Raw genomic sequence first — 18,736 nt, forward strand, 5'->3', positions numbered from 1 at the left:
AACCGAGTATCACCGGAATTGTCGACACCTGAGAAGACAAGGCAAGCTTACAGCAGGGGCAGCGTTGCATTTGGTAAAGAATTGGAAGTTCGCAAGCTTAAAGGCTTTGAAGCTCCAGCAAAAAATTCCTATGCCCTCTTCAATATTTCGCAGAGGCACAGAGCGACCTTATGACGCAATTGGGGCAGCCTGAGTAATGTAATCAATTATCTGCATCGTCGAAGCAAATCAAGACAATACGAAGGGTTGGGAACTTGAACGAATCAATCTTCAAAAGTTCAGAAGCCAGGGGGAAGTTGCCCTAGTTGATCGACACATAAGGAAACCTGACTAACTTCCACGACCTTTTCTTAAATTTAGATAAAGATGAACTGACTTATGTCTCCAAGAGTATTCGGATTGCCCCTTAAATGACTGCATACGTTGACCATTGAACACGGTGAACTGTTCTCAAACAGCACAACAATCATTCTTTATTTAGACGCAAGAGGCAAGTTGACAAGAAGACACTAACATTTAATGGAAATAATCATAATCTACCAAAAAGGCGAACTTCTTACACCGAGCCAGGAGCAAAACCGACTTTAAATTTTCAAAATTTCAGAAGTTCTGGAAGAAAAAAAACCCAACAGGAATGCATGCACTCTAAGTCGCTGACTTCATAACAATGAGTTGACAGCTGATTTCTACTAAAGATTTCTTGGAGGAAGAGACCACAGGACAACCCTCATTAAGAGTTAGTTGAATCTGAACAGCTAATAAGCGGAAAAACGAAATCGCGTTTAGAATAAAACGAATTCGTCACCCTACGAGAACTGCGTTTTCTCGCTTCTAGTTTTCGCGCAGCGTCCTTTCATTTTGTTCGCTCGATGGAAGAGCGCAAAGAGGCACACTTGATGTGAAGCAAAATTAGCTACTTTTAATTTACCACAAGGGTTATTCAAGCAACGTTGCTACTCGCCATCCGCATCCATTTTTACAGGCACTTCAACCAAACAAATATTTCACGTTGAAAAGAAAAAATAGTTAGTTCAGACAGAGATTTGTTGTTATCATTTTCATCGTCTCCAAACAATCGATTTAGTCAGTGCTATGCACCTGTGGGTAGCACATCTACTTCTTTACCGCACTTTCCTTGCGCCGTCTTCGCGTTCCCACCCAAAGATTTCTACCTTTCCAGCTGTTAGGATTCCTAAAACTAATAAATTTGCAAGACCTTTTCAAGCTTGTTCTAGACTGTAAGTCAGTGGAGAAGAGCGAAAAATAGCTGGCAAGCCATTTCAACGACGACCGAAGCCTTTTGCTTGCTACTTTACTAAAGTGGTAGCTAGTAGCACACCCGCTTTTTCCCTCTTTTCCAGAAGAGGGGGAGAGAGAGATAGAAGGAGAGAAAACAAACGGATGAAACGTGAGGAGAAAAAGATGCAATTCTTAAAAATTATAGTCTTTACAAAAAAGTTTCGGATCAATATCAGTCTCTGGGCAATTGCCCACCTACCCCTCCCCTAACTCAACGACAGTCAATTGATAACAAGTTAGGGTTAATGTTGGGTTAGGGAAGGGGTAGGCGTGCAGTTGCCCAGATACTGATATTGATCCAAGGTTTCTTAAGCATGCTTGAAATAGTAGTAACACTCAACATAAGCCCCTACCCCCACCCTACTGGATCCCTGCTTGTGTCCCTTTACATCCAGAGACCTTCAACTTGAAACTGAAATGACCTTGAAGGCCAAGAATTCTTCTTTGACTTGCATGGTAGGTCATTTTGACTCAAGAAAGAAATCATGTAAGTTTATCAAGTTCTATAACACCAGCCATCACTCCACTCAGAAACTGCAGACTTGAGCCTAATTGGCAAACGAAAGAACCGTAATGAAGAAAATTATTTTAGCCGCAGAGCAAGGCACGGACTAGAGTAGATGGGTGAAGGGAAGGGTAAATTATTCCCTACGTAGAAAGCAGAGAGATTTACGCACAAAACTGCTTTTTCCAACTGACTGTATCAAGAGTCAAACAAAATATCATTAAAGGACCGTCACAACATACTGAGTCAACTTTTGAAACATAAAACTTTGCTCAACTTAAGGGAGACTCCAAATCATTTGTTTGATAAGGAGGAAAAGTAAAGAAAAGGCATTAGTTAACCACGAAGGAACAAGCAAGGCTAAGGATGGGGAGGATTCACACTGATTTCAAAATGACAAACTTCATCAAGTGACTGAAGTGCTTCTTTGACACAACGTAAGATTATCAACTCACCTACTTTTCAATTGGGCCAAAACATTTTGTGGGGCTTCGAGGCACCTCATTCTTAAACCAGGACTAAATATGGTTGAAAAAGATCCAAGCGGCACCACAGATCAATTTCCCTCTGAGCCCACAGAACTGAAACCAAAAACTCTTAAATGGTAATTCAACAAATTTATTTTATATTGTGTCAAATAAATTCATTAATATGACTTTGCATATCAGACAAAAGCTGCAAATGTTTAAAGATGACTTCTATGGTTCATAATTCAGTGTACATACTATCACAGCTTTAGCTGACACATTTTCTAAAATAGAGTCTGGGCAATCCAAGAGAAGCAAAGTCTTTGTAAAGGATCACCCCTTCCCCTAAACTCTAATTTTGGAAGGGAGGGCACTGGAGAAAGGTTTCTGTTGCAATTCTTTCAAGATGTCCTCGGAATTTTCAGAACATGTCGAACTTCATAAATTTGTTGTTCCCTCAGATGTGATGAGATTCACAAAAACGAAAATGTTACACCTCTGAATCAAAAGAAGTTGGTTGTTATGGAAACCACTGGCTCAAACGTACTAACCTCCGATCATATGCAATCAGTCTTACTGGTGCTGGTTTAAATGGAGGATTGCCGGCTGAAACGGAGCTTAGTTCCAGTTGCCGATAGGTTGCCTGCCTTGTTTCAGCGTGATCTACTGTGATATAGCTAGCCAACCCAGCAACATTCAGTTACAGTGAGAATTTAAACTGAAGGTGATCCAAATTACAAAAATAAGTAAATGAAAATAGAATTACATCGAAATTGGAATTAGAGTATAGGCTTCTCTAAAGGAAGGAAACCTGGAGAATCCAAAAACAAAACGACAAAATAATACCTTTTAGTGAGATGTCTCCGCTAGGGATACAGTTCACAAAATTTTTCACTCGTGGGACACGCATGGCACAAACCTAACAGAGCTCAAGGAAACTTTAAACAAATTCCAGTGAGTTGACGAGGAAAAATGAACAAAGCCGAGGGCCACAAAAAAGCTCACACAAAATGTAGGCGAATAACATTTTATTTCCAAAAAAGTATCTTAACCTCAAGAAAAATTAACAAATCTTTGGTTAAGTTTATGTTTAAGTAATAAAGAAATAAAAAATCAATAACTGACTCCATATCTCTAGCACCAGCGTCTCATTCTGCTAGTCAATAAAGTGTGTTGCCCAAAGATTGTTGTCTGCATTGTAGTCTGCGTTTGATATTCATAGTAATTACATTTTGTTTCCAAAGAGTAACTTTGGTTTAGTTTATGTTAAGGTAACAAAGAAATAGAAAATCAATAACTGACCAGTAAATAAAGCCAGCCATATCTCCCGATGCCTTGATTGGACACACTGATCTGCGCGTTTGCTGCAAGAGCTGCCACGTGGTATTTAATTGTTTCTGTCATTGTTGCTGCCGCTTTTTTGACACCTTAGAAAATTATGATCAAAATTTTTCACGATCGTAATTCACAAATCGTTTCCTCGAAAACTCTTGTCCCTTCTTGGAGATCCTAGAGCTCTGCTGCTTCATCATTACCTCTTCTGTGTCTCTCTCCCTTATGGCATTTATATATTAGCGCTCTTCAAGTCTAGGGTAGTTTTTGCAAGACGCAAAAACTGAATAAAAAAGAAGGTAACTTCTCTTGTTATCAAACAATAACCTGTTGTGTTATGCTAATTAAGAACGCACGCAATTCGAAAAGCGGTCGAGAAATAAAAGACGTGAACTCACAAATTAACATTTTCCTGAGAGGCCCCACTAGTGAATTGAGACCAAGATCTCTGTACACAAGAAGCTATTGATAAAGTCTTAAGGTTTTCCATTCGCCAAAGGAATATTGGCAACCAATTAAAATAATGGTATCACTAAACCTAGATTGAGTGAAAGAAAAAAATTTAGCTGACAAAAGCGCTTTTAGGGAAAGGCGAAAAAGGAAACTGCGTGTAAGGCAGGTTAACGATAAAAATGGCTCGAATGTATTTTCAGCCAAACGAAGAGCGCAGTAGAAATTTATTATTATTCGAGGCACTTATTAAAAGCCGCTATAAATAAAATAGTAAACAAATAGATTCAATTTTGCCGTGTCTGTGCAGTCGTGGCGATGTGATGTGATGCCAAAAATAAAACACGAGCCTCAGGCGGGTGCATTGCCTACGTTCTTGCCAAATTTTGACATCGTCTGTGATTTAAAACTGAGCAGACACACCAAAAAATAAATCTATCTGGCTTGTATAATGAACAGAAAAGTTAAATGAGCAAAAAGTCTAGACTTTTTACTTTAATGTTAATAAACAGGTCCTTCAAACCATGTTTCAAGAAACACAGAACAAAACTTCTCCATCAATGAACAATCCCTAAGCTCGAAATTTTCAGTTCATTGTACAATTTCCATGAGCTTGTGCCAGTGGCAGTCTTTTCACAGTGGCACAAAGGTAAAGAAGAAGCAAAAAAGAACAACAGTGAAAAAAAGAGAGGAGATCATCACTGCCGATAAGAAAAAGACTGCCAGTTACACAAAGGGTGACTACACCTTATTGTTGTCCTACTGATAACCTTATTAATTACAGACAAATATCATATTCTCTCATCTTCTATTACCTGAAAGAAAAAGAACGAAATATCAACCCTTTAACCCCTCAGAGTGACAAGCATCCAATTTCTCCCAACAGTACCAGCCTTAAATCAAACATTAAGGTCATGAGGATAAAGGAAATGAGCTCGAACTCAAGAAGCTCTTGATTGTAAGACAAATTCTCCTGAAAGGTACTACAGGAAATGCATAGAGAACAGTATGGAGAAAATCCATACTGATATTAAGGTTAAGATAAGTCGTACTATGGGTGATCACTAAAACAAAGACAAAGTGACTACAAATAATTTGACATAAGCATTCTAATGGCGGAAACAATTGTGTGGAGAATATGGTGTTGCTCGGAATAATAAATCAAATTGTAGTCACATTACGACTTAAAGTCTTGTTCGTTATTCTATTCTCAAATTTATACTCCAACAACATCTGGGCCTTGGTACTAAAATAGCTGTGGAGTCGTTCCATGTTTTACAACTATGGACACAATAAAAGAAATCAATCAACTGCTTTTTATTTGTTTGGTTTCCTTGAGAAGGTATATGTACTTCTACCAAGTCTGGTATGAAAAAGCCGACTTACCCGTGTTTTCATGTTTAGCCAGCCAACTCTCTTAATGAAGCCAGAAAACTGTTGGGAGTTGTGATGTGAGTGGAGCCTGTACAATGAAACAATAAACATGGCAAACACCACATTTGAAAAAAAAACTGATGAAAAAGTTACTTAGATTGGCTATAAAAACACCCTCCCTTTCTCTGCATACACATACCCAAAGCATGTGTAGTTACTACAAGTCAATTCTCTTCCGGCGTCTTCTCTCATGAGTGAGAGTCACGTGAGTTTGGAAATACCTCGAGCGAGGGGGTGATTTGCACCAACCAGCAATCATCCTTATTCTGTATACTATTACATAAAAAATGTTTTAAATTTGAAGGTCACTTGCCAATTAACACTTCCCAATCCTTTTTCGCAGCAGTTACCTGTAGGTCAAAGGCACAAGTTGAATCTCTTTCACTGAACAAGAATTCGCAGTAATGGTTGATACATTTTAAGATTAAAAAGTGGAAACGGGGATAGAAGAATCCAACTGTGACGTGTAAGATCTCCACATTTTACCCAACAACAAAATGAATAACACACATCCTCTATTGTTATAAATTCTGGACACATTTCAACCCTTGCCCATCCCATTCAACCCATCATCCCACCCCAAACAACTACATCTTTCAGTGATCTGCAACTTCGGAGCTTCTTATGACCTCACAATTACTACGTTAATTTGCCATTGATTCATTTGAACATGAGAACATCTGTAGCAACGCTCTACGGCAACGCGATCTCTTTACCGTGGACGACGTTCTCAGATAACATGATTAATCGTTGCTGAAAAGCAATTCAAGGCAAATTTCGATGACAAACGAAGAGATAGAACGTTCGTTTTGCTCTACTTCGCTCTGTGATTAACAGAACGCGCGCTCCTCTCTCAGCCAATCAGACGCAAACTGAAGCTAAAACCAACCGCGGCTTTGTCACTTCTGCAGCGCGTACTGGTATTTTGCTCGTTTGTACAATGCATTCTCATTGGCTCCATTTCCTTTGTTTTGATTGGCCCTTGAGACCACTTTGATGTTAGCTCCCGGATTACCAACTTGCCTTCAAAATGTGCTGTTATCGGTTGAAGTTAACAACACTTCGTTACCTCATATGCCGTTCTTGTTTCTGAGAAACAAACTCCACCAACAATGAAGATGATAAGGCGTGGGCCGGCTCGAGCTTCGGTGGAGCCCTGAAAGAGAACATTAAAAACTGTTTTCCAGCTGCGACTTGAAGCTCCGGGGCAGTCTTTGGAAATGAAAAACGGAGTATAAAAAGGTGTACCTTCTCCTTATGCCAATGACCATAGAGACGGGCACTGTTAAAACAATGAAAAAAAAAAATGGTTACAAAAAAAAAATACTGGAACGGTTCTCGTCTGATACTATTTGACAATAAGTTGTTTCAAAATACATCTGTCCAAACGGAGACACAAAAAAGTTAACAATAACACAGTGCCTTCTTTTTATAATAAAAGACACTTACCTCACGGCTTTGCCTGTTTAAGGAAATGAAATATAACAAAAATGGTGTAAGTTTGGGCGACATTTTTAACAAGACAGTTAAGGCATCAACACTTATTCATCTCCCCCACAGACATCATAATTTCACCTCTGATTATATATATTCACGCACCGTGCCCTACCTCGAGTATTTGTGGCTACACGACTGCTTCCTTTGAATAATCGAGTATATGACGATAAAAATCCACTATAAAGGGTCGCTATTCTGATTTTCGCTATTTTCTGATAGTGTTTGGTGTTTTCAGGGTGCATATGCTCAGATAAATGTGGTCTCTATTTGGTGTTGTCAGTGTGCAGTATGTGAGGTAGGTGTAGCCTCAGTATAACGAAATCTCTGCAGATAGTGTGACCTAACGTGACTACAACTTTGTGTCACGTACCTAGGTTACTGCTCATTGCACCAGACGCTGTCCGTTGTGAAGCGAATGGGTATGAAGTGCTGCTGAGCTTTTCCTCCACAGCTTCCTTAGAACGAAAATAAACAAAACATCGCATGGTTAACTCTTGATAAGGAAGAACCTCGACTTTTAATACCCAGCAGTGGAGGAAACAATAAAGAGAAGCCGTTTGTTGGTAGAATGCTTGCAGTTGTTGAATATCAGATCTAGCACAGCATGAATCTTGAAGTCTGTGGAATCGGGCACCCTCTTGGTCTTTTCTTTGGAGTTTTTTCAGCTTCTTCTTTTTTTCGTGAAAAACAATGTAGCTCGTTTGACAGTAGCCTCCCAGCAACCTCTCTCGCGGGGTGCGGGGGGGTTGGGGAGTAGGGGAGACTCTCATAGAGAGATTACTCTCAGGATAGTTTACAAGAACCATGCTTAAATATAGATTTCCTTGCAACAAACCGCCAAATATTGCGTTACGTTCCTAAAGGCGTAGAGAAAGTTTACTATATTCGTACCTCCATGATATCTTTTACGGAGGGAACCCAACGTGACAACTCGTACAAAGACTGACGTTCTTTTCTTGCCGGCTTTGCTCCTTTCCTTGCACCAGACTGAAGCAAGAATAATTAAGAAAAGCATTGTGTCAATAAAGAAAAAAATTTCCGCGATTAAAAATTTAAAAATTGTCAAATGGTTCGGACCCAGGTGTGACGATTGAAATCGGCCAAACTGACCAATCACAACTACCGATGGTTATTTGAGTCTTGCATTAATAGCGTCACAGAAAAACAAACAAATCAGCTGTTGCCCAAGTCGTCACAGAAAAACAAACCAATCCAAACCAAACCAAACATACAAAATTCGGACGAGGACTTCTTAGGATGCAATTAGAGTTTTACGTCCTATGGCAAAGACGTATTACTCGGAATAACACAGCTTAAAATCGCAAACTCAGAGACGAAATACTATCCCACAATCTGAGCATAACAAGAAGTATACATACATCTTGTAAAATGGGAACCCCAAGATACGCCATGTTCTTTATTATGGCACTGAAAACAACAGAAACAAATTCAAGGTTATGCAAATACGTACTGTATTGACAAGATTAGTTAATGCATCGTGGAAAACGAAAATGAACCCGTAAAATTTATAATGATTCTCTTTTGATTTAATACTGATTAACACAGTTTCATTGCTAGCCACTAAAAACAATACCTGTCGAATAAAACGAACCAAAATTTTTTAGTTATTTCAACTCTGTATTTGGCCAGTTTTCAGTCTTTTCAAAATGATCAGTAGACGAAAAACATAATATGCAACAAGATTAAAATGAAGGAATAGGCTTGACGAACCGGTAATCGGGTGGAATCTGCGCATGCTCACAGAGTTTTGCCAAATTTTCCTCGCTAATACCTATAAAAAGAAAGGAAATAAAACGTAGGGAAATACATTTAGCGACTGAAAATAGCCTACGCTTGTAAAACAAAACATTGTCCAAAAGCTTCCTGAAACATTTCAAAAGAGTTCAAAACTTACCATTTTTAAAAATAACATACAATAGGATGATCCGAATTTTGTCAGAAATGCTGTAAAGAAAACAATAAGGTTATTTTAGTGGTGGATAAATAAATTTGATTAGTTACACCAACCGTATGAAAAAAAAAAAAAACGACAAGAATTGAGTATTTTCAATTGAAATTTTTGCGATTATGAGTCAATCAAATGTGAGGCGACGTGACTACACTTAAGGGCGAAAGAACTCAGCTTTAAGGCGACATAACTTGCGGTGGGACGAAGAGCCATCTTCTTTTCACTCACGCTTTTCAAAACAATTGGTACATGTTTCCGCAAGTAGTAATAACAATAAGTAAGGAGGAATTGAAAATTTCATTCGTACTGGACATTGCCATCTAACAGCAGTGGTACAATGCTTTTCATGGGATCTTTGATTCCTTCACCATCTTTGTCAACTCCTGTCGCAAGATCCTAGGATAAAGCACAGGTTCTAAGCTACTTGCATAAGCCTTGAAAACGGTTGACTCAATTGTTCAAAAGTTTGACGTAATTGCTCAAAAGTTTGACTTCTGTAAGCTTTCTTTGCAATTATATGTGAGGCAGGAAAAACTTAAACAAAGCACAGTTTCTGTGATTAGTAAATTTAAGACTAAAAGTTTGAGCATGGCTTCACCTCCCGACCCTTGCACTAATCTGATTATATCAAACCCACCTGTTCAACGGCACAAATGTCCTTGAGAGCTGTTTGGTTATACTGTTTCATACAGTCTTCAGCCAGGTGCAGATGAACGATGAACTGAAAAAATGTTCGAGATTTTCGTGTCAAAATGATATAAAATAACTGACCACATGAAAGTCAGCAAAACAGAAAATGTTTCCATACTGCAGTCTTATACCACACTAGTATCGAATAAGATCGAACCAATGTAACACCCTAAGTGTCGGCCAATCCGTCAGCTACTTGTTGAACAAGTAGTAGTATCGAATAAGACCGAACCAATGTAACACCCTAAGTGTCGGCCAATCCGTCAGCTACTTGTTGAACAATACATAGCAACAAAGACCTTGGAGAACTTTATCGTCCTTTTCCAAGATATGCCACAAATTGATATTAATGATTCCCAAATTGGCCTACAGACCTTTGTTGCTTTCATCTTATGTTTTTTTCTTAGCGCTCGCTCTTTCGCTCATTTCTACAAACTGAAAGCCCAACACTGGCTAACTGTATAATTATTGTGAGCATAAAAAGGAACTTTCCTTTCAAAGCTACCTCTACATCCACAGCTCATGCTACTAAGTTCATAGTGTTTTAATGCAGACAAACATGTGGGAGAAAAAACCCTTTTCTTAAACTATTCAATACACACACCTTGCTAACTTCTTTTTGATACTGTGGCATTTTCTTTAAGATCACTTGGAGATCTTTCATTGTTGTCTGAAAAACAAAGAAAAGGTTTCCCTGATATGGACTATGATTTGGAAACCTTTCAAATGTAGTACTCTCTAATTGTGTGTCAATTTATGCAGTTCTACTAAACTAATGACCTTCACATTAAATAGAGTACAAAGCACAAAGGCGTTAAGATATGATATATAAAATAGTGTTAAAAAAACCTCGTCATAGTCTACTTTATAACCTTTCACTCCAAAGATCTCACTAGTAATTCTCCTTACTGTCTGCCGCACAATACTCACGATGTTAGTTCGGAGAATTTGGTATTGGATCAACTTATAAACCCCTGGTTGATATTTTTCTTTATTCTCATCACTTGTCTGCTCGATATTGTATTGCTTTTGTAAGGAGAAATTCTGTCTTGGTCACTCACGGGGTTAGGAGAATCAAAATGAGGCCAGGTTTTCAAGATGACTGCAATACAGTGAGAGGCCTAAATTTTTCTTTGTTTCAAGAAGGACAATCCATATCAAACAAAATCTCACATGGTACCTTGTTAGAAGTGGAAATTTTCTTGTCTGCTGCAAAATCTTTAATTTGTGAATTGACCTTCCTATGAAAAGTAATAATGGCTTTCAGCAAATGACTAAATGGTTCAAGTAATCTCAATATCAAATTGTATCATGGTTCGAGGCCCTCCAATAATTATCAGTTAAAGAGAAAAAAGGCACTAGAGAAAGTACATGCACTGTCCAAATAGAAGATCGTACCGGTAGATTTCAAAAATGTCTTTTATCACGCATTCGCACCGTTAAAAAAGGCACCAAAAATCAGATAGATAGATTGACACGAAGGCCGCCATTTTGTACAAAGATTATCCAAAACGGAGCTATAACGTTAACATTAGACAGAATTGTTTTAAAAAAGAAGCCATAAAGTTCAAAGCAACTACTGTAAAATGCACAACTGTACCTCAAGACATCAGCAATGTGTTCATGACGATGCCTTGCCCACATTTCATCATTTTCTGCAAATAGAGAAAGTATGACTTAAAAGACGAACAGTTTTTGTTTAGTAGTTTAACTTCACCAGAACCGTGACTTTCTGTTAATTTTTGAGTAATTTGTTGAACTTACAATAGCAAGACTCTCCCTGGGTATCAAATAAACATATCAATGTATTTTGGAAGATTTTGAAAGTTTTCATCAAGGTTCCCCGACAATTCATACAATTGCGGTGCATGTCTGTCGAGAATGGTTGGCTTTCCATCAGAGGCACAGAAGGAGACAGATGATGCCTTCCATAACTATTAATGGCGATTGTGGTAATCCTTGTATGCTTTTATTGTCTTGTTACCGTTTACGGATGTGTATCCTGATTTCATGAATCGCTGAATGAAGCACCGTTACAGTGAGAGGTCGAATATGACTGCTCTCCTTGTGGCTACACTCAGTCAAAACACATCAATGCCACAAACATGATAATGAACTCACCATCAAGCACAGTCTCCTTTTCTTCATTACCAGATGATGAAATATATCTACCACAACAAGATTACCAGTAAACAAATAGTACATCAATAGTAATAACAAGCAACGAGTAGTGTAATACCAAACATGGAACTAACAAAGGTACAGCTTCCCTTCACTATTATAAAGCAAATTTGTACATTGCTCACTAGTAAAATATCTAAGTAACTGATATTTGTAATTTAACTACAGTGACCATGACAACAAGTGCTTATCACAGTCACATTCTTTAACTCCACAAAATGAAGTTAGAAAAACTCACTTGTAAACATCATTGACAATTGGAAGAAGATCATAAGTCATTGCCTGAAGATTTAGAAAAAATATTTGACATTGTGACTATGCAAAACTCTCTCAAATGGTACTGTGGAAACTGAGCTTGAAAAAATACAAAAATGGCAGGGAGACAAAAGAGAATGGGTTGCCTTTTGAGACACCATCCACGCTAGCATTGCTTAAATGTAAATTATTCAATATGACCTCAGGTCTATACAGTTCTCAGATTTTTTTTTTTGAGCAGAGTCCATGCAATAATTATTGTTTAGAAGAGTCCTCAAGAATACACTTTGTACTTTTGAGTAACAGGTATTACAAACCTGAAATGTGAGTTCATGCAGGAGAGGTGAGACTGGGTCAAATCCTCTGGAAAAAAAGAAAAGTATGACATGATGATCCAGCATCAAGATAAAAATTTCCTACACATTTTCTAAATACCCTTTAAGATCTATTGAATTGCACAATATAGAAAATAGTGGTAAGTTATATGACATAACCTGTAAAACATGCCAAAATGGCCAACAAGCTCAGCTGAAAGAAATATTATCTAATTTTCCTGCAGGACAACAGCATGTAGAAATGGATAAAAAGTGATAACTGAAGGTATACTACAGAAGTACCTGTCTAGCAATATCAGTTGTGAGCGATGCTTATGTGGACCCTGCAATACACAAAATAAACTGCATGAGAGCACCACACCACTTTTTTACTGGCAGCTAAAATTTTTTCTCCAAAAGAGTTTCACATACCTCTCCCATACCAGCTGGATCATCTGCCTTGTAGGCATGTAGTTTGGTCTGTACAGTGTTTGCCAACTCAGCAAGATGAAGACCATCCCTGTTCAAAAACAATGTGTTACATAGCTGCCTCAGTTACAAGGAAGATGGGTGCCTAGGTAATCCAAATAGCCTTTTAGTGTAGAAAGAAGACCACAACCTAAGCTGGTAAATCAACACAACCCAGTCATGAGCTCCCTTTCCAGGAACATATTAAAACTGATTGGACCATTAGAAAGATAGTAAAGAGAGAAAGCTATGAATGCCAAAACAACCATTACAAAACTGCTGAGGACTGCTGAAAAATAAATGTCATGTGGTTGCCTGGGAACTCAACAATTGAGAGGAAACACAGTTGCAAAGTTCCCAGAACCAGCACTTGTGTGATTGAAGGCTGACCAGAGCCTACTAAGTTTTAAGGACTACGTGTAACTTTTTCAAACTGCATTTTCATAAATATAGGGATGAAAATAAATCTGTGGAAGAAGAGATCATTGGATATCATACCAAGTGAATAAGTCTTGGAAAAAATGTTTCATAATGGTTTGGTTGCGCATGTCTATCAAGTTATTTTACTTACTTTCTGTATCTTACAGATGGATATTCACCCAACGTAGCACACAGAGTTGCAATCTGTTCCGCTATTTTCTAAGGCAAAAACAATCAGGCCATAAAAAACTTGGGGGATTTTTCTTTTGTTTTAATGCTCATTATCTGAGCACCATCACATACTAATAATTACAACCAAGGTATTGATAAAATGTTCACTGTCTGTTTTTAACCCTTTTGATGGCAGGTAAAATAATTAGAATTTGAATTCAATATTGCTGAAAGTGAAAACAAGTCGACTCAATAGCTTCAAGTTCTGAATACATAATTTAGATGATTGAAAGGTTAAATTGTTAAAGGGTTAGAAACAGTTCAACCAAACAACCTTGTACCTCAAAATGTGATTCCAGTGCACTAGCAGTTGAAAATGTTTGAAGCTGAATGCTTCCGGAATCACTCTGAAGTAAACAACACAACAGCAAAAGAAAATGCCAAATATTATGTTTAAATTTAAATTTTACATCCGGGCATAGTTAATTAAAGGATGGAAAAAGCTTCACTTATCATCCACTAGAGAGCTTAGTATTAATATAATCTTTTATTACCTTCAAACATTTTACAACAGATGGTCCTCAAATAGTACTGAGATGTCAATATTTGTAGATTCTGTTCTATTTATTTTTCCAAAATTTTGACCAATGTCCTGGTGTGATAAAAGGCATTGCTCCTTTTTCCTCTTTCCTCACCAGTAAAAATAGTGATAGGCTAATAACAATATCCTTGAATGAGTTGATTAACTACAGTTTTGAATTAATTATCGATAATCAGTTTTTCCAACAAAATTCATAACTACATGTAAGAAACCAAAAATGATTTCAAAAAGAAAAATCATGGAAGGCCTTCAAATTTTGTATTGTAGCCTCTCCAACTTTAAACAGCTTTTTGCTCTTTATTCCTCTGTTATTTTCAGCCCTTTATAACTGTTCCAAGTAAAAACTGCCTTATTTTTCCATGCTAATGGATTATATAGAATTCAAGGGGAAGCCAGGAAGAGAAATATAGGTCAGGATGATTCTAAACTTGATACAGATAAAAATCCTATACACGGCCTCACTTAATTTTGATTCCACTTTAGGAATATGTGACATATGAAAGGAATTTAAAAAAATCTGGAGGTATTGTTGCCAAACAAAACTTTGCACCCATTTCTTACATATAGTTCCCTTTTTTTGCAATATCATGATTATGATCATTAATAGTCCAAATTTTAACAGATAGGTACCTCAGAATATTGGAATCGCTGGGACTGGTCTGATGGTTCAGGCCCATAAAAACTGTGAAATGCTTTTGGAGTGTCCAAAGAGTAAACCTGAAAAACAAGTGATTGTTCAAGTTGGATCATTCTTTTAATATTATTAGTAGAATTAAATTTATTCTGTGATAGTCTGGCTAATACCTCCATACATTTGCTGACTCTGGGTAAATTTATTGAATTTACAGCTAAAAATTTGTGAAAATTCACTCTCTTTTAACAGTTACCAAGTACATGCAATAATTTATTAACTGCAGCAGTTTACCTGAGACTCATATGGTAGAAATGCAATGTTAATTTCTTTCAGGGTCTTCACATCTAAGATAAAACACAAAATGATTTAAGATGATTATCAGACACCTGCAGACACACTAGCATAACGAAAGGAGGTTTTCTGGGTCAAATTTAGAACTTGAAAGGATGATTTTTGTGGAGGGAGGAAAACTAGATAACCTGGAGAAAATCTTTGAGTAAGGACAGGAACCAATAAAAACATTAACCCACACAGGATTGATCCTCAAAAGCTTATGACAGTACGAATACCTCACAGACAGATTAGCCTTAGCTTGTACACCAGAGAGTGACAGCTAGAACTGTAAAGACTGTTAATTGCAAAGACAATTCAAATTGTAACAGGTTCAGTGCATGTTTTTTTCTTTCACCTTAATGTACATAGAGTACATATTTCCACTACATATCAGTAACCTTGTATCCAGTTCATTAGTATTGTACACTAAAGAAATACCAAACAAGTACTTACATTTGGAAATCTTTGCAATTTCACTGATTAAGGAGTCTGGACAAACTGGTGTGGAAAGAAAGGTACCGCAATTTCTTTACATTCCATAATGATACAATACAAAAAAGCAGAAACTTTCAGAACTCAAAAACATTTCAAATTAGTGTTAATCTATCTGCAAATGGGTTTATTCTAGAGCTGCAGCTTTGCAGGATTTCCACAAATTGGAAAAAAATGCCACATAAAATCTATGTTAGTGCATCAAATGGGGTACAAAATAAAAATTTAAAATAGACCCCAGGATAAATACTATTTTTTGGAAATAAATTATTCAAAAACATCACTGACAACAACACTGATTTGATGGCTGCTCTATAAACTTACTTTAAACTATTATAGCCACTTACTGTCTAAATTGCCTTTCTCTTCTTCATTCTCATTTCACTGGTAAAACATCTGGGATTCTGCACTAATTCAAACCCTAGTTTTTTCTGTTGCCAGGAATGTTTCAAGATGGCAGCTGAGGGTCCAGCAAGTTTGACCCATGTTAAGTCTCAAAAAGCACTCAGTTTTTTTGGATTTGGTGCCAAATAGCCTAGTTGGACCTCGTTTCTTGAAAAAGGCTCCCCTAAAAATAATGAAGTGGGCCACACAATTTGAAGTCCCTTACTTTTAGTCTAATCCCCAGAATAAGAAAATTTTGCAGAAAATTTTGGTGTTTTCTTAGGAGAAGTGGGTTACCCAAGAAGGTTTGAACTCAAGACTATTTGGAACAATCCAAAACATCTGCAAAAATTAATACTTGAAGAATTCTTAATTATCCCAAAATATTTACTTTGTGCTGATATATACTTCTATGCACCATGGTAAACTGTACCTTCTGTAAAGAATACATGAGCACCCTTATATCTGTGATTTCCTTCTGTGAAGTCTTCAACCAAAGCTTTAACTGACTGTAAGAATTTGAAACCAAATATATTGAAGTCAGTTACTCAATTAAAAAGAACACTGAAACAGTACTACTTCATACCTGTAACCAAGATCACTTACACAAATTAACCAATCACACATAGTGTAGTCATTGAATGCATAATAAGTTGAGAATCCAAGGCCATCATATCAGCTCTACAATGCAGGTAAGGCCTTGTCATGCCAAAACTACTGTTCAAGGTTGAGGGTTTAATAGGTTCCCTTTTTGTTTCTTTTCTTAGGTAGGAGAGAGCAAACCTCACCACCTTTGACACATTAAGGAGTAACCTCTGACCACAACATAATATTTCTGCCACATCTATATCACCATCTAACAATAATTACCAAATCCCACTTGCAAACTATCAATAGCTGGGCTGTCAATAAGTTTGAAGAAGAGGGAAAATAAGAAATAGCATGTAGCCAGGTTCATGGACACTTCATTCATGTGTTAATTGTTTTCTCAAATTACACCCTTGACTGGGTACTATTGACAGTTGAAATGTCCCAGTCTTTCTAAAACATTTGCTTTTAAAGAAGAACTCTGATTGTAGAATTGATTGACACATCTAAATCTGTCGTTGGTATTCTATATCACTCAAAAACTGGGAAACTGCAGTGGCTGTATAATCTTCTATATTGGTATTTTAATACTTGTGTGATTTTTCATCTACATCTAAGGCAAATTAAAAATGAGGCAAAGGTAGTTATACAACCCACCTAGATAATTTTGGTATTATCAACTGAGTTCTGAATGTCAATTGGCAACTGCAAAGAGCTTCAAAGCTGACATGTCAAGCACTAGCCCTTTGTCGAAGCAAGTGTTTTGGCCCTGAGAAAGGGCTAATGCTTGAAACATCAGCTATGAAATTCTTTACAGTGGCCAATTTACATTATCAACTCAGTTGATAATACCAAAATTATCTTGTTATACTTTCCTAACAACGCAGCACCATAGTTTCTTTAGAAACTTAAATAACCCACCGTTTCCTCGGGTGTCAAAATGTATATAGCCTCAAAGGTTGGTAGTGGTTGGCGGACTTTGGAAATATCTTCAACAACTGAAAGAAATTCATCATGCAGTAAATATGAATATCATTCTGGGCAGGTGTGATAAACATAAATACATCACAATAATAAGGGCTAACACTTGAAATGTCAGCTTTCGAATGTCTTTACCACAGCCAACTCACTTATCAACTCAGTATATAAAGCAAAACTAATTCAATTAACCTAAATTCTACTGTCCTTCACCAGTCTGACAATGAGTACATACACAAATCTTGCAACTAGGCATTATCCGTTTCCCTCTACAGAACTTTCAATTTGCTGATTACAAAAAAACTCAAGAGAAAAAATGAAATAAACTACCTCAAGCCAGTTTTTTATTCATACATCTATTTCAAGATGATAAGAAGGTATCAAGTATACAAACGATATCACGTCAATGGACATCATATTCTAAATACAGCAGTGCTAGTAAAGGATCGATTTTGATCGTACAGTAAAATATTTACGTGCAATATTGCTGCAACATTTCTGCAGATGACGTTGCAGGTTCACCGTTGGGTAATTTATTTCATAGTTCCATGGATTTCAATCTGATAACGATGAGAAGTTATCACAATGATAGTCTTACAATAACCATATCTCTAAAGCTCAAACTTCCAGTGTTGAAGGTAAACAAATTTAAAAAGAAAAACTTACTTGTTATGCCTTCCTCGACGATGTCGTGCATTTTGCAGCATGATGAAATTATCCTGGAACTCAGACGATCCACCACAAGAACCTATTATTTTGAAAAATTCAGATTAGGTATATTTCCTGTGTTTATTGGTGCTTCAGTCAGCCATCAAGTTAATGTTTACATCACTCTGACAAGTGAATCATAGTTTACTGTGTACTTACCTTCCATTCGTTGGCCGTTTTGACTTCGCGAATCACATCTTGCATTAGACCTTCATGAAGTAAAAAAAAAACAGATTTCATGAATGGCTTAAGGAATTAAAATAATGAGGTAAAATATTCAACTCACGCTGTCCAACCACAGCCTTCAAAGACATGTTTCCTTCTGCTTCGATCACTTTTTATCCACAAAAAAGATGGCGACTTCCCTCAGCAACCTGGCCAAATGGGCGGTGCACACTCCTATTTCGCGCGCGGCGCGTGCTTAGGGCGCGTGAGAGCTCGATACGATAAGAGAGCTAGCGCCTCGTTTTCGAAAGTGTAGTAAGCGACTTTCAACTTCGATCTTGTTTTCTCATTCTGAGACCATGGACTAGCAGCGAAAAAACTTGCCGAGTGTAATAAGATTG

At 37.2% G+C, this 18,736-nt stretch overlaps 1 protein-coding gene across 2 annotated transcripts; it reads right to left on the reverse strand.

The window, feature by feature from the left end:
- Window positions 1–3,284: 3,284 nt before the first annotated feature.
- On the reverse strand, window positions 3,285–18,568 carry LOC113670708 (syntaxin-binding protein 1). 2 transcript variants are annotated; one of them, XM_089204509.1, is made up of 31 exons: window positions 18,457–18,557; window positions 18,330–18,379; window positions 18,129–18,210; window positions 17,406–17,482; window positions 16,330–16,405; window positions 15,474–15,518; window positions 14,979–15,031; window positions 14,684–14,770; window positions 13,794–13,859; window positions 13,433–13,500; window positions 12,826–12,913; window positions 12,697–12,737; window positions 12,397–12,442; window positions 12,063–12,106; window positions 11,765–11,811; window positions 11,244–11,298; window positions 10,824–10,884; window positions 10,248–10,313; window positions 9,591–9,674; window positions 9,261–9,349; window positions 8,900–8,949; window positions 8,716–8,776; window positions 8,364–8,412; window positions 7,876–7,971; window positions 7,355–7,439; window positions 6,937–6,949; window positions 6,736–6,769; window positions 6,557–6,643; window positions 5,801–5,837; window positions 5,440–5,515; window positions 3,285–4,868 (listed from the first exon to the last, which is right to left on the reverse strand). In XM_089204509.1, exons 1-30 carry the CDS (start codon window positions 18,482–18,484, stop codon window positions 5,454–5,456), a joined length of 1,827 nt encoding a protein of 608 aa, XP_089060635.1. In that variant the 5' UTR covers window positions 18,485–18,557; the 3' UTR covers window positions 3,285–4,868; window positions 5,440–5,453. The 2 variants fall into 2 exon arrangements, with proteins under 2 accessions (XP_089060635.1, XP_027042687.2); XM_027186886.2 differs by lacking the exon at window positions 13,794–13,859 and having other exon boundaries at window positions 18,457–18,568.
- Between the last annotated feature and the right edge of the window lie 168 nt (window positions 18,569–18,736).

Source organism: Pocillopora damicornis, chromosome 4, assembly GCF_964200805.1.
Source record: "Pocillopora damicornis chromosome 4, jaPocDami1.2, whole genome shotgun sequence".
Classification (NCBI taxonomy): Eukaryota; Metazoa; Cnidaria; class Anthozoa; order Scleractinia; family Pocilloporidae; genus Pocillopora; species Pocillopora damicornis.